The following is a 26476-nucleotide window of genomic DNA, read 5'->3' as shown; positions in this document are numbered from 1 at the left end:
CCGCCCCCACGTGACCCGGCGCCTCTCCCCCTTCCGGCGGCGGCGGCGGCGGCGGCGGGGCCATGGCGGCGGGGGAGGTGGCAGCGGCTGGTTCCGCCGAGCAATTCCAGCAGCTGCTGCAGCAGAAGGATGGGTGAGCCGGGGCGCCGCTGGGAAAGTGAGGCGGGGGGCGGCCGGCCGGGCGCTGAGGGAGCGGGGCCCGCCGCCGCCGCGCGTTTAGGCTGAGCTCGGTGAAAGGCCGGTGTTTGCTGAGGGAAGCAGGCCTGGCGCTGCCTCAGCCTTCCTGGGGAAATGAAAAAACACCAAACCTATAGATCTGAGTAGAGCTGCGGGTTTGGTTTTTTGGGAGTTTATTTTTTTTAAGCACTCCTCTTGTGAGTCTCTCGGAGGGCTGAGGCGCCCAGACGGGGAGGTCTGCGGCAGCTGCAAAGCCTGCCTCAGTGGGCTGACTGGCAGGAAAATTATGCAAAACAGAACTTTCATGCCACCCAAGAACTTTCTTTTTCTCTTGAGCTCTAAAGTGTCACCAAACCAAACTATTACTGTACAACATTTTCAATGAAAACAGCAGCGTTAGGTTGTTTATTGACAAACAATGTGATACTTAAGTTGCTCACCTCTTGTGTGACAGGGCTGGTTTCTCATTAGTCTGGTTTTCTGCTCTAATGACGAGTAACAGGGCTCTCTTTCCATTGGCGTCTCAGCATGGACCATTGGTTCTCTGTAGCTACTGGGTAGTGGCTCTTGGTCTGATATTAGCGGTTTTGGGCACTGATCTATGGGGTAAAACTGTGCTGCACATGCTTCACTTTGGTAGGCAAAAGTCACAGTAACTACTACTGCAATTAAAGACGAACAGGTACTCACTGGAATGTGCTTTACTGAAGAAAGACGGGTTTGGTTATGAGCTTTGCTTGTTTGTCCTGTTGAATCAAAGGTGTGGTAACTATTATTATATCTTTTAATCCACTAGTTGAGTATGTATTTAACTAGGTCTTGTAAGGCACGTTAAAATTGCTTCATCAAAAACATTCCCACATCATTTAACTGCTGTGTTAGCAAGTGGCCCTTAAACAAATAAGGAGAGAAAGCCAATTGAAATGAGGGGTTTAAAAAGGATGATGAAACTACCAGCATCACATTCTTAAAGACAGCATAAGGAAACACGGAAAAGTTTTTTGATTATGGGAAGAAAAAACTAGATTCTTTGAAACTTGCTGCTTGACTTTCGGTTTTCTTTTCTGGAATTATTTTTCAACTGAATTGTTGTGTGGGAACATTCCAGAGGAAAGTCACACTCTCACGCTCACTGAGACATACTGAAATGAAAATGGCTTTGGGAATAAATACAATATTTAGAAGTTACTTTCAACAAAACCCTCAGTATTTCTATAATTTCCTTTGTCCACAGAACATCATTCAGTTTTCTCTTGAATGGACTTGATTATTTTATGCATATTTGTTTGGTCCTAAGGTGAATTGATAGTACTGATAACTCTCTTCCTCTGCTTCATTTCAAAATATTTGGCTTTGTTTTCTGTTACTGCTAAGAAACCAAACAAACCTGCACTAAGAGCATAACAGATCCCTCAAATCATGGATATATTTTTTTTAATGATCTCCCTGTTTCTGGATGGTGGTAGAACTTTGAAAAGATACATTGGCTGACTTGGGGTACCTTCTATATTTAGATTATCAAGTGAATTTGAAAAGTAATGCTGTAAAAAAAAAAAAAAAGTAGTTTTAAACATTCACTTAATAATGTGGGAAAGGAGAAAATTTCTTCAAGGAAGCATTTTTCTTGTGAAAGATAAAGCTTATGACAAAAGATGTGCTGAATTTTTAAGGCTAGGCCTAATGCTATTTTACTGCTAATTTTTTTTTTCAAATGGAATTCCTGATTTTTCCAAACTAATAGAGTTACCACTAATCTGCAACTGTCAGTGTTTTATATTAACACTTAATTTCATAACAGTTCTTGTTTCAGAAAATTAATCTTTCTGACATCAAGTTATTAATAAGCTTTGTGTTATGGAATAAGCGTAAATTTCAAGGTTTAATTTTTTTCAAAATGCATCTGGATAATTTTGAAGATTTCTTGCTCTGTAATCTGTTGTGTTACTTGGACTATGCTTTAGAAAAATCAGCTTGTAAAACCACGTGACTTTGGCTGCCTGTCAGAAAGATTATAAATACTTGAAAAATACTTGTATTTTGGCCCAAAAGTGGCCTATATAGTAATTATTTTATGGATGTTGCTATCAGACAATGTCTTACTATTTTGGCTGTGCAGTCAATAGACTCTTTGTTTTAAAGGTATACTTTGGAAGTCTGTCTCAACCATTTTTTTTTTTTTTTAAATACATTATAGCAACAAGACTTTGGGCTTTTTGTTTCTCCACAGAAAATGCATGATACATCCATCTGATTTTTCTTTTGCTACTGAAGTTTACAAAAAGTTATATTAATGAAATCTAATTTTATTTTTGGGCCCACAGGTTTTCCTCCAAAATGTGAAATATAAAATGATACAGGAAGAGAAACTTTGGGACTTGTCATAAGCTTTTTGTTACAATCCTCTTTTGTAGCTAATAGTAGAGTATTTAGAAATACTTTATGTAGAATCACTTATGCATTTCATTTTGCTGACTCTCTATTTTCTTCCTCTCTTAATGTTTTAAATTACTCTGGCTATTTTTCAAGTTTATTTTAAAGTGCGCAGATACCAAGAGGGCAGCCTTAATTGCAAAATCAGATGTATTCTGTGAATGAATTTATCACCTCTCCTCCTCCTCCCCCCCCGACACCCTTGGTGAAAATTAATTTAAAGTATGTACTTCATGAAGATAAAAAGTAAGTGCATTGCAGTTATATGTTGGTAAGGAAAGGCTCCAATGGAATGAGGATTAAATAACTATGAGATTATTCCTCCTCTACTAGTCGTGAGCTAACATTCATGTGATCAGATGTGTCCCACTATGCATCCTAAATTAAACTGAGCACTTGTGAAATACTTCTTGGCAGCAGGGAAGAGTATGCATTCCTGCCTTCAGTTAATGGAAGGAAGACGCACCTTATTTATTACTGCTTTGGCCTGATGCGTAGCCACTACTACTTATGTTCTCTGTTCTCCTTCCTTCTGCTATTTTTTTTTTTAGCCAGTGGAAGTATTCTCTTGTCCTACTTGTAGTCTAACAAATGTAAAAATTATGTTTTTAGATGTACAGGCATTGTGCAGTTGCAATGACAGCTTGACAGCTTCATTCTCTGTAACTGTAAAAGGTGTAGTAGATCTATGTAGATTAGACTGTTTTGTCATAAAACTTGATTTAAAAAAAAGTATATTCATCCTTGATCCACTTTTAAGAACTTCTCTGAGCTCTAAATGGTGTAAACAGCACAGGTGTTATGTGTTAAAATGATATTGGAGGGAGGTCTCAAAATTGGTACTTCAGATGAAGGGTGTGATGAACAAGTACAGGAAGACCAGTCCTGGAGCAAAGCTCTTGATAATTCGCTTCATCAGAGCTTGGTCTGTCTTCTGAAATATTGAACTGCTGCTGCTTTTTCAATTTTAAAATTTTCTGTCTGTTGTGGCTGGATATTCTCATACATATAAATGACTCCCCCCGTCTCCTGACCTACCTAATTATTTTCACCTTATTACTTTGTGGCAAAATAACGTTGGTTGCAGCACGGGGACAGCACTTCCAAGTGCTGGTCCCCATTGGCTCAAAGGTCTTAATTAAAACGTGTCTGGCTGAGCTGAGAGCTGTAGTAATGTTGGGAAGACCTGTCTGCTGTCAGGGCAGAGATAAAGCTCCTGCAGGAGCTGCCTGTGCTATAATCTGCCTCTGCATTTACTCTGTAGCTGGGCTCTGCGAAGAATATTGCTATAAAAGTTTACATGCTGAAACACAGTTTTGCAGTTAAGGTTTTACTCTGAGCAGTGAGATGTGGTCTCAGCTTTCTCAAGAAGTCCATATCAAATCCCGTTTATAAGTAAAGAGTCACTTAAGTGAGACTTTACTGGGGTTTAAATGTCAATTGTGAGCAGTGAAATTGGTTCAAAGAAGCGTACAGCTACTTTGTGGTAATTAAAAAGAGATGGTTTGCCTTTGGGGTCATTGCTGCTGGTGACTCATATAGAAGAGTGCGGGAAGAATTATACAGGTGACAGCCCTGGAGAAGATGTCCTGGATTGTTCTGGGCTCAGGTCTAAATTTGCGAGGCTGGCACTTACAGAACAAGGCAGTTCTATTTTTCCACAATTTCAGTTTTTACTAGTCTGTAAACTCTGCCAGTCTTAATGAGCTTTCAGAGCAGAAGCATGCTCTGACTCATGGCATAATAAAAAAAAAAAGAGGCTATCCTATTATATTTCTACTGAAATTTTCTAGAATTGCTTTGGGAAAGCGAGTTTATGGATTTTAAAGTTCTGTGTCTGAATTGAGTTTAGCACTGTATTCAGAGTGCGTGGTCAGATAACACAGCTTCTGTTCCAATATGAATGTCATGCTGCCTGCATAGCCATTAAAATTTGTACTGAAATTCCATTGTTTCCATTATTTAGTAATAAAAGACACTAAAAGCTTCTACAGTATGGTTGTGTTGATTTGTATATCTCTTTCTAAGTAGATTAAACGTAGTAGATCATATGGCTTTTATTCTTTATCACATATTTTGTAGTGGTTTTGGCTTCAGCAAACCTGGAAAACAAATCTGAAAATTAGATGCAAATATCTTATTGCTGTTGTCATCATGAGGACTACAGTGTGGTACCCAGTTTGGTGGGATTTCTGTTCATGCATGTGACTCCTCTTCTTTAAATGCTGTGTATAATTAATACCAAACATTCAAGGAAACCGTATTGAAGCTGGAAGAGGAATAAGAAGCTGAAGCCAATAAAAGCATAAAATAACATTTTGGCATAAGGATACTGTATCTTTAGAAAAATCCCAGTAGCTTTGAAAAGTTACTACCTTATTTCCTGGATAAGTAGTAAAGAGGCAATAATGGCTTGAGAAGAGAAGAGCAATGGTGCAGGCTCTAGGGTGAAGATGCTGAAGACAGAAATCTTGCCCGGGCAGAGATGTGGGATGCCCGAGAACTGGGCTCAGTGCTGCACCCACACGTGCTTAAGATCTGTGTCCTGCAGTGTGTGACTTGGTCTGTAGTGTTTCTACTTGTTCTTCTTCCTGGCTGTCATTCATATGAAGTGATCTCTTACTATCAAAATACAGGATGTTTTTCTTTGTATTGCGTTACCTTAACAGTGCTGGTTGGGTTTTGGAATGTTTCGTCAAAAAGCATTAAAGTCTTCCTCAGTGCAAGTAATAGAAAATGTTCCTGGTTTCGCTCATTTAATTTTCTTTTTTCTCAGGAAGATGGTGTGGGTGGTGGGTTTTTTTGTTTATTTGTTTTTTGTTTGTGGGGCTTTTTGGCATGACATATATCAAACTTTTACATTGCATGGTTTTTTTCTTAAAAATAAATGCTGTTACTCTTTTTTTTTTTTTTTAATAGGTCCCTTGTAGTTGTCCATTTTTGGGCACCATGGGCTCCTCAGTGTGCTCAAATGAACGAGGTTATGGCGGCACTAGCAAAGGAACACACGCAGGTTACATTTGTGAAGGTAAGTCAGGCAGTTAAGCTTGTTTTAAATAGAGGAGAGCCATTATTACAAAGTATGAGTAAAGTAATTCAAAATATGGGTAAAGTTATTTTTGAAGTTCCTTTATGGCTTCACATTTAAAGATGCGAGTTGAACATATGAAAGAGATGCATCAAAAATCTGGGATGAAAGTTCTAGGTTCATCTTTCCGAACTTGATATTGCAAGCATAAATAACACCTTCATTTTATTGTGCTGTAAAAAGAAAAAAAAAAAGTCTACTGAGATATGATGATGGATTTTTTTTTTCACTAGCTACTCCATCTAACAAATAAGCTTTTAAATTTCTCTGTGCGTGCAATGTATCAATCCTTCAGTTCTGTAGATAGCCACGTCTTTAAAGCATGATTTTGTCCATGGATTTGAGATTAATTTGGCAACACTGTTCTGTTCCTGTGTGCTGGAGATTTCATTTGTTCCTGGGATGTTAGTGCTTAGCTAAATAGATCTCAGAATTCATAGAGATTTCTGTCTGATACTAAAGATGAACAGGAATCTTTATGAAGTTTAAAGGAAGATAAATACAAGTCTGTGCAATATTGTCACTCTGAGATGACAGCCGTATGGTGCTGGGTGGTATAAACACAAATGGGATGCTATATTTTTGTGAGATTGTCTGCACTAGTGAGAAAATCAGTGTGGAGGGAAAAATGAATGCACTTCATCAACATGCTGTTCATTTTAAAACAACTTTCTCTTGTTAATGAGACACTTCTGTGATTATGAGGGCAGGGAGTAATGGAGCAGCCAGCTGTGTGTGAGTGTTTTAATTTGATTTCTTACAGCCTTTAGGTTTTGTGACTTTTTTTTAATGATTCCTGTCAGTCGGTATTTCTTTCTGTGAAACAGAAAGACAGAGCTATTTTAATGGTAGTATTTTATTACTTAGAGCTTCAAAAGACTAATTTTCAACATTTTGAAAATTCAAGATGCTTAAATTTACATAGAGTTGCTGTAGCTTTTGGGAAGCCCAAGAAAACTTGAAAACTCTCAGTTACCTCTTTATTATTCATATTAATGTATTATTTATTTATAACCCTTATTATCCAGCTGTAATTTATTTTTTAATAACATGGTTCTGAAGTGATCAAGTTTTGCAAAAGTAAGATAATGACACCTTCCCCTCCCTCCTTCCCCCCCTCAGCTTTACTTGTTTAGAGAAAATAAGCTACTAAAAGACTTGGGTGCATTTTCTTTATGTTTTTTGGGGGGAGGAAGGGCTCCTCATGGGGAATGTATTTGATTTTGGAAGTTCTTTGTGGGATTTTGGTCTGTATTCCAGAATAGCCAGAGTCTGCCTTTTAATTGGCAAGAACCTGTTAACTCATCAGACGGTTACAGATGACTGACCAAGAGTAGCGTACCGCCTTGCAAATCATAAACAGTTATGTTCTAGAATACAGCTAAGGAGTAATGAAATGAACTTCAAAATTGTCAATAAATCTTGAAGTCTTTCTAAATTCAGTTTCTCATTTTAGTTGCTGCATAGCCTAACTTTAAGATCCTTGGCTTGGTTAAAATGAAAGTGTTGTCTATATCCAGAAGCAGTTAGAAACACTTTTTTGGAAAGTTGTACCAATAAAAGCAAGTTATTGAAATATGAAATTAAATCTGTTCTCTGTGTGTGAACCTCACCAGAGTGGAACATAAATATCTAAGTAGGAAATTTCACTGGAAAAGAAAATTAATATTATAGGTAGAAGTCATTTAATCATTTGCCACTTGAAAGAGAATAGATAATTGGAATCTATTTACCATTTTCAATTTATAGCTTTGGTTTCTCTGTTGATCCTGTTGGAGCGTTGCCTTACGGGAATAGGGGTGAAGTTTGGACTCTCACTTCTGACTTATTCTGCAGGTATCCTTCTGGATTTAGTGGGTTCATTAAGAGCCTATATAGTTGGAGCAAATCAAAACATGGTGTAATGCTAAAATATTCAGAGGTTCATTACGTTTCAGTTGATAGTGAGAACAGTCACAGTATTTTCTAAAATGCGTAAGGATGCATTTTCTGAAATGGGGTGCAGGCAGGAGCAAACGTAAGTAGTTCTGTCGATGCTTGTTCATGAAGTGTCACTGTATGGTTTGTCAAATAAAAATTTGAAAGGCTTTTTCTTCTGTACACTGAATTGTAGCTTTCTGTTTGAAACATTTAGATTTATTACTGCTTTTTTAACCATTAACTCTGCAGCTGTTACAGAACTAGTGTCCTCATATGAGGTCTTCTACCACTCAAGTAAGCTTTTAGCCTATGCACAGAAAACCACAAGTTTGAGTTAATTAGAGGGTATATTTTCCTGGCAAATTACTGCATTATATAATTTCAAGGTATGCATTTGAATGCTGAATAAGTTTAGAACCGATAATCTCCACAAGCTGGCCACTCAATACCCAGCAGCCTTGCAGGAGTTAAAAATAAAATTTAGTAGACATCAATAGCTTATTGAAGAAACACTCCTTTTTTCTTCATAATTTGCAGAAGGCTGCAAATGTCAGTCATGATGTACTGCCCCTTGAAATTAGTCAATAGAGCAAACAGCAAGAATTGCTGTGGGCAGAAAATAAGCACTGTAATCATGACATAACTGGGGTCAATGATTTATGGATTTCAATATAGTAGTAGCTGCATATGATTGAAAATTTACTAGGTCACTAGTGCACCAAAAATTTTATTCGTAGCCTCCGGGCATCTTTTGAAATGTGCAACAAAATAAAAACCTCTGAACCTGTTTTGACACTGTGTAGGCTCAGTGGATGACATGCCAACCCAGTGAGTCTCATTTAAATGCAAATGTGTCACAAACTTCTGCATCAAATCCTTTTTAAATGTATAAAATGCCTAGAAGAACATTCCAGACAGGATTGACATCTGCAGTCAAACTTTAAAGAAGATTATGAAAATAATCTTTTTGTTTTGTTTTTTCGTTGTTTTTTTAGCTGGAAGCTGAAGCTGTGCCTGAAGTATCTGAAAAATATGGAATTAGTTCTGTTCCAACGTTCTTATTCTTTAAGGTAAGAGGAAATGGATTTAAGAGAAAATGGATTCCATGTGGACTCTTAATACGTATACTTTTTTAATACAACTACCAGAAGAGCAGAAACTTAAGAATCAGTGAAAAAACAGTTAGGTTCCATTGGACAGACTTTAATCAGATACATAAAAAAGTAGATAGAAATGTCTCTTGCACTTTATATGTAATATTTCAGAGCTTTGTTAATTGTATTGGATTCTTATATAGTTCTTACTTTAGTTGTCGTACCTTGTACTGGATCAAAAAATTTTCAGTAGTGTTTCCTTGTCTAGCTATTGTTCTGCAACATGGCAGAAACCCAAGTGAATAATCTTTCGGTAGAAATGACAAGTCTGTTTGGGTCATGCTTGCCTGCAATAATAAAATTCAAAAATATTTTCTTTAATAAATTCTGCTGATGGCAAATTTGCTGGCATTAACAGTAGCTAGCCAACAGAATGGTATGAGTCTTGGAACTAATGTCTGGCTAAAAGATCAATACACTAATCCACCCTGCATCTGAAAATCTATACTTTATATGGTGGTTTTACTATTTTTTTTATTACGTTACAAATTCTGAATTTAATCCTTCAACATGAGCCTGTATTTTGGTTTCTTTAGAATTCTCAGAAAGTTGACAGATTAGATGGTGCGCATGCCCCAGAGCTGACCAAAAAAGTGCAGCGTTACGTGTCCAGCAGTTCCATTTCTGCTGGTTCTAATGACAGCGCAAAAGAAGATCTTAATGTCCGTCTGAAGAAGCTCATCAACGCTGCCCCTTGCATGCTGTTTATGAAAGGGTCTCCAAAAGAACCTCGCTGCGGTAAGGATATTTGGAAGTTCATATTCAATGTGACAGCATTTGCTTTGGGCTAGTTGTCAGATTTACCCAGTTTTGGGGAGATACATCCCAACAGTGGCCTGTACACCTAGAAACATTAATGAAAGTATTTTCATGTTGCTTATATACAGTTAGAGGATTGCTGTTTCCTTAGTTAAATTTTGGAAATGGAATCGCGGAGATTAGGGGCTTTCTAAAGAATATGAGATGCGCAATGCTATCCTTGAACTCGGGTACTTTTCCTGAGGCAGTTCAATGCTTATTCATGATATGTTTTGTGTGTGAAGTTACAGGTTGAAAATGTAAAATAGTCTGAAGAGAACATTTCAACTCAAGGAATAACAATAATTGACTAACATTGGGGATTACTGTTGCCATTTGGAAAAAGAAAATAAAGCTATCCTAGCTGGTAGAATTGAAAGACCAGTAGCATGTTTCTGCTACAGTAGAAATGCCTTTGCTTAAACCTAGTGCTCTCAGCCCTTGCTCTCTGTGCAGAGTGCCTGGTTCCTAGCTAACTTGAAGTGTTGATCTGTGCGAAAAGCACATGAACAAATGTTAAAACCCCAGATTTTTCAGTACTGTGAAGCTGCCGTCCTTCTGCGCACACAGTCTTGTGAAGTTGCAATGCAGAACTGTTTTTGCAGGGTCTTCTGTGGTGAGCTGCAGGTAAACAGAAGAGTGACACGGATGTAGGGTGGGGATGGCTTGACCAAACAGCACTGCTGGCAGCTCTTGTTGGGTTATGGCTCCTCTTGTTCCAGTGTAGTTCTGGCGGCATCATTTTGGCAGTTAACAACACAACACTTTCCAGGTTGTTTCCTTTGAGTGTAATCCTTGCCTATGTTTGTTTAAATTTATCTTCAATTGTCAGTCTGCTTGTAGCCCACCAGTCTTTTTCTACCGATGTCTTACAGAAGTGAATATTAGCTGCTGGTTCTGTACTGTTTTTTTTCATATACACTTGTTCCCCAAGGCTTGTATTCCATCTTGAAAAAACAAGGACCAAAAAGCAGCATGGAAGAACAACAATTCCTCATCTCCAGAGTTTACTTGAAATGAGAAGACTGAAAATGTCTTATTCTGGGGGTGGTGGCAATAAGACATAATTATAAAATTCTAAAACTGAGGGAAGGAAAAGGCAATGGGGAAAAAAGTTGCATTGAGTTCTTTTACCTCCTTTCTCTCCCCGAATTGGTCTAGAGATGAAATGTTGCAACTTCTACTGTCACTGCTCTGCAGGAGATGACCAAGACTGGATTACTTTGCTCAGAAACATCTGTCCCATGGGGCAGATCATGTCAACTACCTTGCGGGACTACAGAGATGAAGGGATTGTGAAACGTTAACGGGAGAATAAGAAAAGGGTTAGCAGTAGGTAGCTCCTCACAGCCAAGCTCCTGACAGAAAGGCCGGTGGCATATATTTTCAGAACCAATAAAGCGATGATAACTACTCAAAAAGCTAAATTGTCCTGCAAAACCGCAGTTATTTGTGTCTAAAAGCAAATAATGAAAACACTTGTTTTGTCCATCTGTGCATGTATTACAGTAGCATGCACAGGCTTGAAAGATTCCTCGTAAATGATTCTCTGTCGTGGCAGAGATGCACGTGAACTAAATGAGTTTAAAACATTTTGAGAAGGGAAATGAGGACTCGTGGAACTATTCTTTTTGACCCCCTTCTGGTAGAGGCTCAGCCGGTGCAGCCTGGAGACAGAGCAATACTTCTCGTGTCTGGTCAGCAGTCCACGAGTGCTTGGTTCCAACTGGTGGCATGCTGTGGTGATTTATTGATACTCACATAATCGCCCAATATCCTTGTGGTGTGTATGCACTGCTGATGTCCAGCCGTGGAAGATCTCACCACAGTTTTGAGTATTAAATTCAGTTAACTGTTTCAAGTGCAGACATCCCCCTGTAGCTGCTTCCTGTGCTTTCTGGTGGAGTGTGTCCAGGAGGGTTCCAAAAGAAACTGGGTAGAGAACTATGTGAAGGAAAACAGATGAAATAGCGTTAAAGGACCTAGAGAAACTGAGCTTACATGTTCTGTCCCTTTATTTTAATGCGGAAGGATTCAAATTACAGTATTGCCATGTACTGTTAAATGGGGGGGAAGTCCTCCAGTCCAGGCTACTTCAGGTTGATGAAGCACTTGCTTACGGCTTGTGTGCAGCTCTTCTTATTGCCTCTGCCCTCTGTACCAAAGTGTGCTTTCAGCTACTTTAAAAATGTTTGCATGCCATTTTACAATCTGCTTTTTCAGATGTTGCTGTAAAAGGGTTAGAGAAATACGAGGGGAGGTAGAAGATCCTGTAGGTACTGAGGCTTCCCATACTGTGTTGGGCTTCTACTGTATTGGTATCTGCACGCACTTTTTTTTTCCTCCTTTTTCCCTTTGTAATTGAAGGCTGCTGTTTCATTTCAATGCATTAATAGGTTGCAGAATCACTTCAGTAGAAGCAGTTTCAGAAATAACCGCAGATCTCAGAACTTTTAGCTTGGGATTTAGCAAATGCCTAATGAAGTTCCATCTATTTAAGTAAAGATAATTCTGTATTTGTTTATTATGGAACAATACAGTTATAAGTGCGTGAAGGTTACATACCAACATAGGGATTTATGTATAATTTGGTAAGAATGGAAATTTTGGCTTGTTCTGAAGTAGACTTGTGAAGTGCATCCATTGATATATCCTATCACACCTGTATGTACTGTAGCACTGCTCTGATGAGCTCCTAGTATTTATGAGCACACTTGGGGTCTCTACAGTTGAGGTTATTCCAATATACGTGTGTTAAATGAGACCGTATGGGATGCTAATATGACACTACTGTTAGTGAACCTGCCGTGATTGCGCTGCGAGCTGTTTGGCAGGTTCCTGGCAAGCTGGAGGAGCAGAGCACGGTTCTGGCTGTGTCCCTGGTGATCACAGGCAAAAACCACAAACCAAAAAAGACATTGAGGCATCAAGGTTAATGATAGTTAGGTACTTCATCATAAACTCAATGTGGAAAGTGATTTAAGAGTATAACACAGGTTCATTTGCATGTCTTAATATGATAAAGTAGATATTTCTTCAATCTTTCTGTTCTTACATTTGATCCCTGGTACCCCATGAAAAGTACGCAGGAGGTACTTACCTAAATAGGTGTATGTATTAAAATTGGAGTATTAAAATGTAGTGCAACACACAAAATCATCTGAACTTACCTCTCTTAATTTTGCAGTTAAATACCGTGCCTGCTTTAGTCTGCTGGGGTAGTTTCTAGCAGTAGTTGGGAGATGTTAGTAAGTTGAGTCCATTAAACTTCTGGAACAGACAAAATTCTCCCCCTCTACTCCACTCTCATGAGACCCCACCTGGAGTACTGTGTCCAATTCTGCAGCCCCTTTTATAAGAGAGATATGGACATGCTGGAACGTGTCCAGAGAAGGGCCACGAGGATGATCAGAGGCCTGGAGCACCTCTCCTATGAGGACAGACTGAGAGAGTTGGGGTTGTTCCATCTGGAGAAAAGAAGGCTCCGAGGAGACCTTACAGTGGCCTACCAGTATCTTAAGGGGGCCTCCAAGAAAGCTGGGGAGGGACTTTTTAGGATGCCGGGTCATGGTAGGACTAGAGGGAATGGATTAAAACCAGAGATGGGTCGATTCAGACTGGGCGTTAGGAAGAAGTCCTTCACCACGAGGGTGGTGAGACACTGGAACAGGTTGCCCAGAGAGGTGGTGGAAGCCCCATCCCTGGAAGTTTTTAAGGCCAGGCTGGACGGGGCTCTGAGCAACCTGATCTAGTGGGAGGTGTCCCTGGCCAGGGCAGGGGGTTGGAACTGGATGATCTTTAAGGCCCCTTCCAACCCTGACAATTCTATGATGAAAATCTTTTTAAAGGTGAAGGTAGTTCAACGTTTTGTCAAAGACGATATGGATCTGTTATAACAGTAGTCAGAGTAATAAAAATAGAATTAAACAAAAGGAGTCATGCCTGTTTAAAGGTGAAGATATTTTTGAATTGTATCTATTTTGATACAAATAGCAGACTTGCACTGCAGTCTCTTGTGCAGTTGGCAAGTAGGGGGAACCCTATCCAGCAGCGGATTCTGGCATCTTCTTGTAGTTCGTTATTTCTTCATTGGAAGAGCCAGCTAAGCATAGCGTAAAGCCAGGTTTGTCCCCTTGGCTGTGTGTTTACTGGCAATTGTATGTGCTTGCTACGTATGTTGTATTATTTCAGCAGATTCGTTTGGACTGTGGTAGTGTTTGTTTATTTGCTTCATCAATACTGTGATTTATTTAGGGTGCTTTTATTGTGTAGAATCTGGAGTGGCATTTGTGATGGTCTAGATAAACACTTAAAACGTTTGGTTAGCAGTTTAATTATTCCTTGTAATGCCCGTATGGCATTTCTTCAGAAATTCAACCTAAATCTTTTGTTATGAAAGTAAAGCTGTTCTGGCACTTTATCCCTAAGCATAACGCTTCCAGACTGCTACCATAACCCTTCGAAACGAAACACAACCAATCAATCTTTCTAGTTTGCATGTAATTGCCTACAGCTGAAATAAAGCTTTTTTTTTTTCCCCCCAGTTCCTTACAGTAGAAATGAGTTAATATATTGGCGATGGAATAACCATCAGCAATCAGCCTTTAGCTGTTTACTAATGAACTCCCAGATGTGTGAAAAATTTCAGAATCTGTGTTTTACTTCAGGCTGTACATGAACTTAACACTTCAGTTGTAAAAAGAAAAGCAACTTAGATGCCATACATATAAATACTGCTACTTCATATCTCAATAAATTGCAGATCATGAAAACTGCAGAAAGCTCTAGTAAAAATCCATATTTCAAAAACTAATAGGTGGTCTTGCAAGCTGAAATCAAAGGTTATTTTTCTGTGGCACTTTGATTCTTTTCCCATTTAAAGCTTCTTTGTTTTTTGTATTCCTTTATTAAACCCTTTAAGCATTGCCTTTCCTTTTTTTTTTTTTAATATTTGTATAGAGGTTTTCATTTGTCTGTACAGCATTTGTTGGAATTCTTTGAGGGAATTGGTAGGATTGCAAGGGCATTTGAATCCAAAACAGAATGAGCTGCCAAAGATATAAATCACACGTTATTATCGCATTGATTTATGGACAGATTCTCATGGATCCTTTTTGCAAACCATACGGTAGTGTTGTCTGGGAGGCTTCTACTTCCTTAGAGGGGATGTGCATTAAAGCAGCAGTGGCAGGTGTTGAAATACTTCAGGATAAAGACCACGTGTTAGAAATGAAGCAAAATTCCAAAACCTTTCAGTGTGTTGCAGTGTGCTTAGCATTTTTTCCCTGATTAGCGTGATTTCCATAGCAGAGCGAGTAGGTTGTGGAGGAACAGTGGAGTTGCGAATCAGGATTTCATCGTCAGTCCTAAAGATGAAGTTAATTGGCTTCCTTGTGTTGTGAAGTCCAGCAGACCCCTTCTCATCCGTTTTCTTACGGGGTAAATACCTGCAGAACACTGTCAGACATCCCGTAGGTCCAGGTTACCCCCGGACCTGGTGACGTGGAGGGCGCAGCCTGGGTGTGGGTGGTGTGTACGTGCATGTTTTGTTTTTCAAAGTGATTTTGAAGACTTTCTGTAGAGACTAATGCTTTAAAGAACCATTTGTCATGTTTAAAAAAAAAAAATCAATTTAATGTTTCACTTCAATGAAAATGGTGATTTTAAAATAGAGTAGAAGGAGAATTGTTTGAAAGGGAAATTTTGTGGGGGTTTCCCCCTAGTATAAGAAAATCTGGGTGATTATAGACTGTAAATTCTATAATAGTAAAATTTTTATACATATAACTTTTTACAAATAATATGGGGTTTTTAGGAAAAAGATGCTTAGTTAGAGAAAGGAGGAACTTTTCTTCTAAGGTTGGCCACTTAAATAAATTTAGAAAATCTGGATGTTTACATCGTAATATTCAGTGCTTAATGTCCTGCTGAGATAGTGTAGGACATGATGAAGATCTGTCATAAAGGTAAACAACACATGGTGTGAAAGTGTCACAAGGGTAGTAAAATAGTACTAAGTACTCATGTGAAAGTAAAGGCTTTAAAAAAATAAAAAGGAATCTGCCTTTTAGCATAAAGTAGGAAAGGACATTCCCTTAAAGCAGAATAGTAGTAAACATTATAAAAGCCAAGTTTCTAAGTTAAACTAGTGACACAGTGGTGGGGTTAAATCCCGGTTCCCACTTTGCGTGTCCAGGTTTGGCGTGGGAGAACCTTGGTAGCAGCTGGAGGAAGAAATGATGGGGGCAGAGGAAGAGGTGTACAATTAGAGGAATGAAAAGGTGGCTACTGAAGGTGCTGTTGTGGCCATGGATAAGCTTTTCTTCTTTATGAATGCTAAATGAAGAAGAGCTGGAAAAGACAAAAGGACAAAAAGCTGGAATGCATTTATCTTTGCTTTAATTGTATGTTGGAACAACAGAGATATGTATATGAAGGTTACTTACTGTGTTGCTCTCTAAATAGAGTAGCACCAAGCTGTCCATGTACTTTGGTTTTCTAATCCCCATAATAAATATAGGTTTTGTCCCTTTATAATATTTGACGATATTGATAGAGCGAAGAATAACACACTGTTTTGAAATTACTGTCTAGAAGAATTTCATTTTTTAAATGAATAAGGTTTAGTACAGACATGGAAACGCTCCGTTTAAAATGATATGTAATTCCTCTTTTTGTGTTTGCAGGTTTCAGCAAACAAATGGTGGAGATATTGAACAAACATGGTATTTCGTTTAGCAGTTTTGATATTTTTTCTGATGAAGAAGTTCGTCAGGGGCTGAAAACATATTCTAATTGGCCAACTTATCCACAGTTGTACGTAGCCGGAGAGCTTATAGGTGGACTTGATATTATCAAGGTTAGAAACTGAGAAATTCTTAATCTTGTTAGTTGTCAGAAGCATGTTTTTCATAGTTTTTACATCTGATTTTTCTTCTCCCCAATCTCCCTAGGAACTTGAGGCATCTGGAGAACTGGACACAGTCTGTCCAAAGGCACAGAAGTTGGAGGACAGGTGTGATGTATTATGTCATTATTTTAAGGGTGCTTGTTTTTGAGGTTTCCTGTATGTTCATTTACGTAGGGGGAACCCCTATATAAGTTCCTGTTCTTTGACTTTATCAGAAGTGCGTCAAAATTTTCTTTAATTACAGAACTCCTGCAGTTGTTTAATATGTTCCATCTTCTATACAGTAAGCATCACTTAATATAAAGCTACACTGTTATATCTGTATTAAGCTATACTGTTCCAATAGGCTTTACTTATTGTATTTGTAGTTAGTTAACTTTTAATTATAGCAGGAATATATAGATTCATTCTTGTCTCTCTTTTAAGAATTTATTCTTTAAAGATAACTCAGTCATTTTTTAAACATTAGTAGCTTTTATTACCTTTATTTGGCATAGACTTCATAACTACGATGCCACTGGAGAAAATACCTAGGCTTGTCTCCTCATTTTTCTTGATTACTCATGTCCTTCAGTTCCTGTTCTCTTTCACCTTGGCACCATGAATATATGCTGCATCAGTAGGAAGTGTGTTGCTTCCCGAGTCGGATGTAATATCTAGAAACCAATTTGTCCTCCTCTGACCTTCCCATTTGAAGATTCGCTCGTGTTTGAAATTCTGCTGTGCCCCAGGCAGTCAAGCTCCAGATATCCAACAAGTCATTCAGCTTGAGAAGTTGCTCGTAGATGTGGCTTTTTTTCCCTAATTTTTGGGTGAATTCTGTGTGCCATTAAGACATGGAAAGGGGAGCTGGTTTACCAAGAAGCCGGCCTGTACCTTGAAGGCAAATGTCTTAGCAGACATCCCCTCTCGCCGGCTGAGGGTGGTCAGAGAAGTTTTGGAGTGCTCTAGGTGGGACTGGTTCTGGTTCTTTTGCCTTCTCAGCACAGTGGAAAAATAATTTAATGCAACCCATTTTGGTACGGTGATAAAGTATACTTACTTTCACCCTTGTTTATTTATTAATTCCCGTTTTAATTTGTTCTATGGCTGAGGTTTCCCTTTTGTTACTCTAGTAGTGTAACTTGTAAATTGTATCACCGAGGCCACAAAAACCAATCACTAGGATTTGCCATTTCAGATTAAATTATAAGCAAAGAGATCGCCTCAGTGTGGCCTTTTAAAAATTTATTTTAGAAAGCTTCCGTTAGTCTATTCCTTCCTTTTTGCTAACTTGCATAAGCTACAACTTTATTGAATTCATACGTAGGGTTTTTTTTTTTGCTTTGCTTAGTCTTTTTGGGGGAAAGAAGGTAATGTGAAATGTCCTCTGCTTACGTAATGTGTTTTAATGGATGGAAATTCTTGGTATAGCTCAAGGCCTCCCTAAAGGAGCAACAGTGGTGTCTTTTGAAGAGGTGTTTTTGTCAATTGTATCAAATTTGAATGTGAAAGCGGCCTGAAGGCAAACTGGCTAAAAATTCACTGGGCAAGTCAGAAGTAGCTTCTTATTGCCTAGCTTGTTCTTCACCTTTTAGTAGGAGCTTGTTTCTTTATTAGCTGAGGTTTGTTTCTGGTGACAATTGGAAAGTTCTTCCTATGGCACAGGTTAGTTTTTCTTTGAAGCTAACCTCATACTTAACTTCTGAGCAACTGACATCTCTTTCATTTGACATTCACTCCATCAGTCACTCACAAGAAAAATCCTATGAGGCACCAGCTCAGGTTACTGCCCTCACCCATGCTGACGCTGTTGGTGTTGCTGTTGCTTTTTAGCGTAGAGACTTCTCGGTTGGAAAAACTGTTTTGAGGTTTACATGTGCAAAGACTGTAAGTCACCAACCAAACTTTGTTTAGTTCAATTTTTCAAAGACCCTGGATTCTCCAGTCTAGAATCTTTTTGCATTGTGCGAGTCACGCAAAGCGACCTTTTACAGAAAATGATCGCTTGTTACACATTTTACAGAGGGTAGTTTGCCCGTAGCAAGAAACTGTTGGACAGGAGCCGTTGCTAACTTTTCCCATCAATTGGCACTGAAAGGCCTTCCTCAAAGGAGGGCAGTGTCCGGGGGTTGTGTGGGTGGACCAGAAATGGACAGGGTACAATGGGGCAAATTCCTGAATTTCAGTAGTGGTAAGTCCTTAATCCATAAGCCCACAGATTTTATGACTGATGGACAATAGGTATGGCTCTTACTCGGCAAAAGACGTTCTCTCATGGAGAATGAGAAATGCTAAGTATTATCATCAGTAAGTGAAAAAGCTATACGTCGGTAAATATAGACACGGTATTTAAAATATCCTAAAATGACATTTTTCCTTATACTTATTGCTGTTTGGTACTTAGAGGTCAAGCTAGAAAAGTAAATTGTTGCTATGAAAGTAACAGGATTGTTCCAGTTCTTTCACTAGAGTTACTGTAAGCAATCTAATAAAAATAAAACTTATAATAAAGCTTTAAATGTATTGGTAAAGGTGTAAGTTTCTGTCTTTCCACTTTTTGTTTTCCTGTCAAAACAAAGCTTGGGGTAGTGACTGAGCTGTTTTATGTCTTTCTGTTTCTTGCCTTCTGTAGGCTTAAAATCTTGATAAACAAAGCTCCTGTGATGCTTTTTATGAAGGGAAGCAAACAGGTAAGATTAAGTTTTATTTGAGTAAGTTATATTACATTATATTTCAACAGTTTTTTAAACAGTGAGATACCTTCTTTTCCTTGCTTTCCTTGCTTAATGAAATTTAACGGTGCTGGGAAGTTAGTTACTTGTTTTTTTATTTGGTGCTTCTATAATCCCTATTCCACTGATGGAAGTGTATTGCTAAAATGCTGTGTAAAATCAGGGAATTTGCTGCCCTGCAGTGACGTCTGTCAATTGAGCTGCAATTCAGGAATGAATGGAAGAATTGGGCATGTCTTTTCAGTTTAGTTATTGATTGTCTTTGCAGATAATGGATTTTCTTCTGATGTTCGGAGTGCTCGCCTCTGATGGCTATCCGACTTGAGGCATACACTTTGATTAGTGCCCAGAACTTTATCTCTGGACACATGTTTCTTGAAACTTCCCTCTGACCTAATTGGGTTGGGTGTCCTGTCCTTCTTAATTGCTCTGACTTTATTATGCTTTCACAACTGCGTTTGAAAAAGGCTGCTAGATATTTTTTTTAAGGCTGAAGTATAATGCCACATGCCATAAACGATCCCATCTTTTTCTCACATGCATGGAATGGTCTATGCCTGGTGTCTTCCAGCTGCACTTAATTACGTTGCTCACTGAAATAAACCTAGCGACTGCAGACAGACAACTGCTAACAGTGAGGATTAAAAAAATAACAAATGACTGTAAGGCGAAAGGTCAGTCTGTTGCTTTGTGCTGCATACTCAAACAAAGTAACCAGGGGATAAATTGTTCCCTTCTGTAGTTAGTGATTGCGTGTTGTGAGAGGCGTTCATAGGGTATTTTTTAAAGGGATGCAGCGGTGGGGGACTGAGCTCGTGCATGTGACTCCTCTTTCCGTTTCATTTGCTCATTTGTTCCCTGAGCCTTCGCTGGGTGTTAGCAGCAGACACTTTTAGGGGTGTAATAGGCTGATTCACTAAGCCATTTCATAGCCACTGGAACCCCGCGGGTTGTGCTGTCTCACTGAAACAGCAGTGATGAGCTGGTTGGGCTCAGGTCTTCTAAACACGTGCACTTCTGTCTCCTTCAAAACCTGCATCTTGCCTAAAGACAGGAAGACTTCGGGCAAATTACTTAACAGGTTTTGCTTTTGCTTGAGCTACTGATGGAGTGAAATCACCAATAAAAAGGGATAGTATGGATTAAAAAATCAGTGTCTAAAAAATGATGGGTGTTCTATGCCCTTATGCTGCTGGTATGAAGAGTTTGCAGTAGATACTTTCAATTTTTAATTTCAGTTGGGAGTTGCTGTACATGCAGCCTATTTATCACTTGACCATAAGTTGCTACTCTCACCAGAATGGAAAGTAAAGGGTATCATATGTCTCTAAATAAATCGTCTATTTTACAAATGCATATAAGGCATTTATACCCATCCTACCTGTAGCTTTGGCTTTCTGAATGTTTAGAAAATAATCGAGCCTAACTAGTTTTCAAGGTAGTATTGCCAGACCTGGGAAACAGATTCACGTTGTACATTTCATGCCACAGCTGAGGAAAGCATGTAATATCCTCAAGTTTTCATGTATTTCAGTAGAGTATATGAAGAGATGTTCCATACTGTTTAAAACTTAAAGAATTTAAAAAATAATGAAAAAGGGATTAGCAGTCTTGCTCATCCAGTAAGGTCATCACTAGCAATAAATTGGTAATAGCTTTAGTGTAGCTTGAGGACCTGGAATTTTGTGGATTAAATATAGGCAATATATGTTCTAACACGTGTGTGTTTTGTGTTGTAGATGGCAAAATGTGGATTCAGCAAGCAAATTATAGAAATCATAAATAGTACTGGGTAAGTAAGTGGTTATCTATCTATCTTTGTTGCTTTCTTTTTTTAATTTGGGATGTCAGTTCTGTTTTACAAACTACATTTTATAAATAAAGTGTTTGGAAAATATTAGTGGAAGACTTCCCCAAATATAATTTTCTTTGTTTAAGAATATTTTAAAGTATCTTTATGTAAAAGCCTGTAGCGTAGATCGCTACCTATGCTCGTTTGATACCAAATCAAATGTGGTGTGTCAGATATTACGCTGCTTTAGCACTGCTACGTAGTGATTGTCTTGCTTGGATTAAGGAGTTTATTGCAGTGAACTCTTTCTTTTTTTGCTGTGCTTGTTGACATGAAAGCAGTCCTTCCACTCTGATAAGCAACTCTTCTTAGAGAGGTCCCTCTTGATCTATTTCCTTAATCTCGAAGCCTCTCATGTTACCTACCCTCAGTTTTCCTCTTCAAAGCAGTTCTTTCTGTGGCAGGAGAGATCAGTATCCTCTTCCTTTGAATAAACACCTGTTTCATTTCTACTGCTATGTAGAGGTTAAGCAGTTTTCTTGATTACCAGATGTTAGAATGGGCTTTTTGAGATAATAGATCACTATATATCAATATACAACTCGGAAATAAGTAGCAGTTACAAGTGTTTGTTGTCACTGGCCCATGCCCACTTGCAGGTTATTGAGGAGTGCTGGGTCTTAAAATACCGGGAATTGTGTACCAAAACTCGTACATGGACCGACCAGAAATCAAATGTACACAGGGGTTTTATTTTTGTGTTTTTTCACAAGTGGTATATGAAGATGGTGAAATAGCTGCAGCTGGTTGATTTCCTTAATAAAACCCTCTAAAGTACATGTGTGTGTCCTTTTGTTTGTTTTTTTTTTTTTTTAAAAACAACAAACTAATAGAGAATGGAATTACTTTGAACACATTTTGGCCAATTAGAGCCTAAGCTACACAGCTTAATTTTTTACTGTATTATGCTGTCATCTGTGCGTTATAAGAAGCTTCCCATGAAACTAGACATTTTTTACATTAGCTCTTGGTGCATAAGGCATTGACTTTTAACCTCTTCTTCACCGTTAATTCTGAGTGATTTGGAAGCAATCTTGAAAACATACCCATTTCGAATTTTTGAAGGTCTTGCATTGAAAAGCTCCGCAGTAGATGACTTTGTTGTTGTTTTTTGTAGTGTTGACTACGAGACATTTGACATACTGGAAGATGAAGAGGTAATGAAGTTTTTCCGTCATTGAAGGCTTCGTTGTTGCTTTTACTGAAGTTGAAGTTTACATTTAAGATTATTTTTCTAGGTGCGGCAAGGATTAAAAACCTATTCAAACTGGCCAACGTATCCTCAATTATATGTGAAAGGTGAACTTGTTGGAGGGCTGGATATTGTTAAGGTAGGAATGGGAGAATCTTGTTTGAGATGTAAATGCACAGTTTGTTTAAAACTGTAGAAATGTTTTCTGCCCATAATACAGAAATACCTGTGTAGTGGCCCTAGATCCTGAAACCGAATGACTTGGTTGCTTCTACTGTGACTTCTATTAGCTCAACATACAGTTGAAAGGAGCTCTAAATCTCTGCCATTCTCATATGCCAAGATTTAGCAGTGAAATGTATTTTCTTGACAGCGGTCAGTTACTGTTACTGTAAAGACCATTTTTACCCCATGGGTGCATTTTTACAGGTTTCTCTTCCTAGTTTTACTTCTGACATTGGTTTTCTCAAATAAGGTGGGCGAGACATTTTTTTCCTGGCGAACAGTCTCATTCCTGGAAGAAAGTAAGGTTTTATTGTAGTTGTTTGAACAGACCCTGAAGCAACAAAAATAGATCTGCATCTGTTACTGTGGTTTTTGATTTTTGTAACAGAGCAGGCACAGTGTTCTAAACCCCAAATACTCCTGAGCCCATTCTTGTCTGAATGTTTTATAGCCAATTCCTCAGACATTGTAACTCCTGGGAAGATGCAATCAATAAATCTCATTTAGTTCTAAAAATACTGGTATTACTTAAATTATATAGATTACTTTAATTTTATTTATTTAACAAGTGTGTGGGTTATTTCAGTCATCAGTAAGTATAGTCTTGGGCATTGCAGAGATGCTGCAAGATACTTCTCTCGATGGTATTTAAATATGTCTGTTTGCGTTGTTGGGCTGTATTCAGTTTACACCGGCTAACTTGTATGGGTAGATGAATGTTGTCAGTGTTTTAAAATGCATTCCGTAATATAGCATAATATGGAATAAAATTGAGACAGTTGTTTCTCTTGAGATGTGGGAAAAGAATGTATACTCTACAACATGTTTGAAAACCATTCTCTGGTCTCTTTAGTAAGTTAACAGCCTTGTAATTTGAATTTAAATCAAGATAATATGAGCAAGCACCCCTTATTTAGAATTTTTACCAATCTTTTACCATCTTGTTTGTTTTAATGTGTGTTACTAATAAAATCTACCTATGAATGGTCACTTTTTCATTTTATGGGAGGCATTTTGGATGTCTTACAATTTTGTGTATGCCTAAAATACATCTTGAATTACATCTGGAAGGAGGTATACCGGGGGATTTACCTGGTAAAGTTGATGATAACCAATTCTTTTGAAGAATCTTTTCACTGAATAAGTTTCCTCACTTACTGAATAGACAGAAAATAGAATTTAAATACAACATCTTGAACTTCAGTGTCTTGGTCAAGAGGGACCTCTAGTGGGTCGCCTCCTGCATTCCCTGATAGCTCAGGAATTGATTCCCTCTCCGCAAGCTGTGCCGATTGAAATCCTGTTAGCATCATCACAACACGTATGTGGAGAGTAATTGCTCTGTGTATTTCTTTACAGGAACTAAGGGAAAGTGGTGAATTGTTGCCTATTCTGAAGGGAGAAAATTAATGGAAAAGGACATCAATGGGAACAGAAATACTTTGAACAATTATTCGTTTATAGATTATATTGGAGCAATATACAACTTAGCCCTGTGGAACCCATCAGGATTAAATAAAGACCGTTTATGTACTCTGTGTATTTCAGAAGACCATGCTACGTATGAAAATGTGTTTCCAGTGAAGATACAAAAATGTCAAGATCTTCAAATTCAATTAAAATACAATGCTAAAGAACTTTGGGTTTGTTGTTACACTCTTTCTGTGTATTCATTGCATCTAGATGTTTAAGATTTGAATAACGACACCACTATCCATTGCAGTACTATATAGGACTAAATTGCATTTTTTTTTTTTTTTTGGGCTCAGCCCTCATTAGGAGGATATTAATGGGTATACCTCTGTGGTATGGAGCATAATAATTTTCTGTCCCTGTTAATAATTGTTTTCATGTCTAGTGAGCAAGAAAAATACTATTGAAACCTTAATCCAGTGCACCATTAGGAAGTTGTTATTAATGAGTTTCAGCTGTACACTATGCATCTTCATTATCCAAGTAGGTGCAGTAATTGTTAATTTCAGATGTTCAACCTATTTTAACATAGCTTTTTGGACGTATTTAAATTACGGTGGAAATGAGCCAATAAACACAGTGGTTAGGCCAGTCTTTTGCTGTATCGTCAGTGGTCCTTCAGTTAGATAGAAAGGTTCACTTTCTCGGCTATGACTTTGGCAATTTAAATCACGAGTCCTTCACTTCTGTATTCAGAAGATTTAATTTGTTTTTAATGCTTCTTTTAATACCTGTAATGCTCTGAAATATAATGGGCTCTAGTAATGGGCTGACCATCAAGCCAGCTGCAGCATAGGTGTGCTCGCAAGTTTGTGCAGGAGGGTATTTCTCTTCAAGAGAAACACTTTTTGCTTTTGGGTCACTTGGCCTCGTAGCATCTGCGTAGAGACTAATCGGGATTTTAGTCTGAAGGGTGGTTTTGTGTCTGTGAAATGCTGAAATATTTCTAGTTTACTATGTATAGACTGCTGCGTGTGACAGCAGTATCAGCTACTGACGTCTAGCTGTGAAATACTAGTTTAAACTGTTTGGGGTGCATTGACTGTACACAGGAGAGGGGACAAGGACACCGTGTTCCTAGGGAGGTCTGGGGCCTGAAGAGGAGCCAGCTCCCTCTATGAAACCCCGCAGACGAAGCACTGCTGAGCCTGAACCTCACCAGTAAGACATTTAGAGCAGAGAGGTACTGCCAAAAGCCTTTTCCTCGCTGATTTTTGTGTTGGTTGTGCTTGCAGGGAAACGCCTGTGTCCGTTCAAGATTCAGGGCCAGAAACCCTTCCGAGGAGTCGCTTCCTTGTCAGGAGGGGTCAGGACTGACCGCGGGCTCTTCAAATGTGCCTGATGAGTTACGTGGTGCGAAGTTTTAGGCAGCAGCTGAGAAGTGAGGTTTTGGAAGCACGTTTATGGCTTTGTTGCTGAAATTCTAAATATAATCTAAATATACTGGAACCTGAAGCAAGACTGTTACTGGACTTAATCCCAAACTAGCAAAGGCTGACTGCAGAGAAAAAGGTACTTATACATATTACAGAATTCTTAGTGATAGATATTTAATTCCATCCAAGTATTAATTTTCTAAGAATAATTTTAGTAATTACTATAAGTATATGTTATAACTTCAAAACCAATTTTAATCACTATAAAAAAATCTTGTCTGTCTTATGAAAACAAGCCGTAATTAATCTCTCAAAGTGAATTGCAAATGCATCCAGGCAGTTGTCAGTAGTAATTGTAACCTACTTCATTTAAAAAAAAAAAAAAAAATTATACCAAAAAGTAACATCCCTGTGGTCAAATTAGGAGTTAGGAGCTTTAATTAAAACAAGACTAATTACAAAATGTTATTTCTTCTGCAATAGTTTTCCTTCAAAATTCACTGTAGTGATATTTAACTACTCAAGGTTTATAGAGTCCTGCTAATGTATTTATAGAAGTGCAGCAGACCCCCAGTGAATAACAGTTGTTTCTCTGACAATTTTATATTTTCATATTCCATGTACTGCAGCGCTGCACTTCTTACACCAGTACAGAATTTACTCTTGAAGTTCCTGTGCTGCTCTTGTGTTTGGTGACTGTTCTCCAAACTTTTCACGGTGCTCAACTGAGGGTCACCAGCTGTGGTAATTAGCGCCATTTGCTATATTTAGCACTCCTCCTTTTGTCAGAATTCCCCGTAAACCCACGCTCTGTAAGTTTTCTTTGGACAAAACCAGACGTTCTGGAAATGAACTCTTAAAAGCGGTTTTCCAGCCAGTTCTGCCTCTGGCTGTGGTGCTTGGGGATGCCCGTGCGTCGCCAGGGAGTGTGGCCCGGGGCGCCTGCGGAGTGGGGTGTTCAACGTGGCAGCCGAACACCAGCCTCCAGCAGTTTAATGGTGTGAATGGGGCATCGCACCTGAATTTCATGCTCGTGCTGGTAAAGTGCTGTTCAAAGCGGCACGTTTCTGCCCAGGGCTCACGCTGCTGCGTGGCGTAGGGACACCCCTGCAGCTGTGTGGTTTAAGGATTTGTGCTGAGGCTGTGTGTGGGGTTTACTGTCCCGTA

At 38.6% G+C, this 26476-nt stretch overlaps 1 protein-coding gene across 1 annotated transcript; it reads left to right on the top strand.

Moving 5' to 3' along the window:
• GLRX3 (glutaredoxin 3) lies at positions 1-24097 on the top strand. The gene is made up of 11 exons (XM_063339194.1): positions 1-133; positions 5527-5635; positions 8611-8685; positions 9306-9507; positions 16254-16426; positions 16521-16582; positions 19092-19149; positions 20931-20983; positions 22161-22200; positions 22282-22374; positions 23820-24097. The coding sequence occupies exons 1-11, from the start codon at positions 63-65 to the stop codon at positions 23868-23870; spliced, it is 987 nt and encodes a 328-aa protein (XP_063195264.1). The 5' UTR covers positions 1-62; the 3' UTR covers positions 23871-24097.
• The last annotated feature ends 2379 nt before the right edge of the window (positions 24098-26476 follow it).

Source organism: Chroicocephalus ridibundus, chromosome 6 (genome assembly GCF_963924245.1).
Source record: "Chroicocephalus ridibundus chromosome 6, bChrRid1.1, whole genome shotgun sequence".
Lineage (NCBI taxonomy): Eukaryota > Metazoa > Chordata > Aves > Charadriiformes > Laridae > Chroicocephalus > Chroicocephalus ridibundus.
This window is presented reverse-complemented; position numbering and strand designations above follow the sequence as displayed.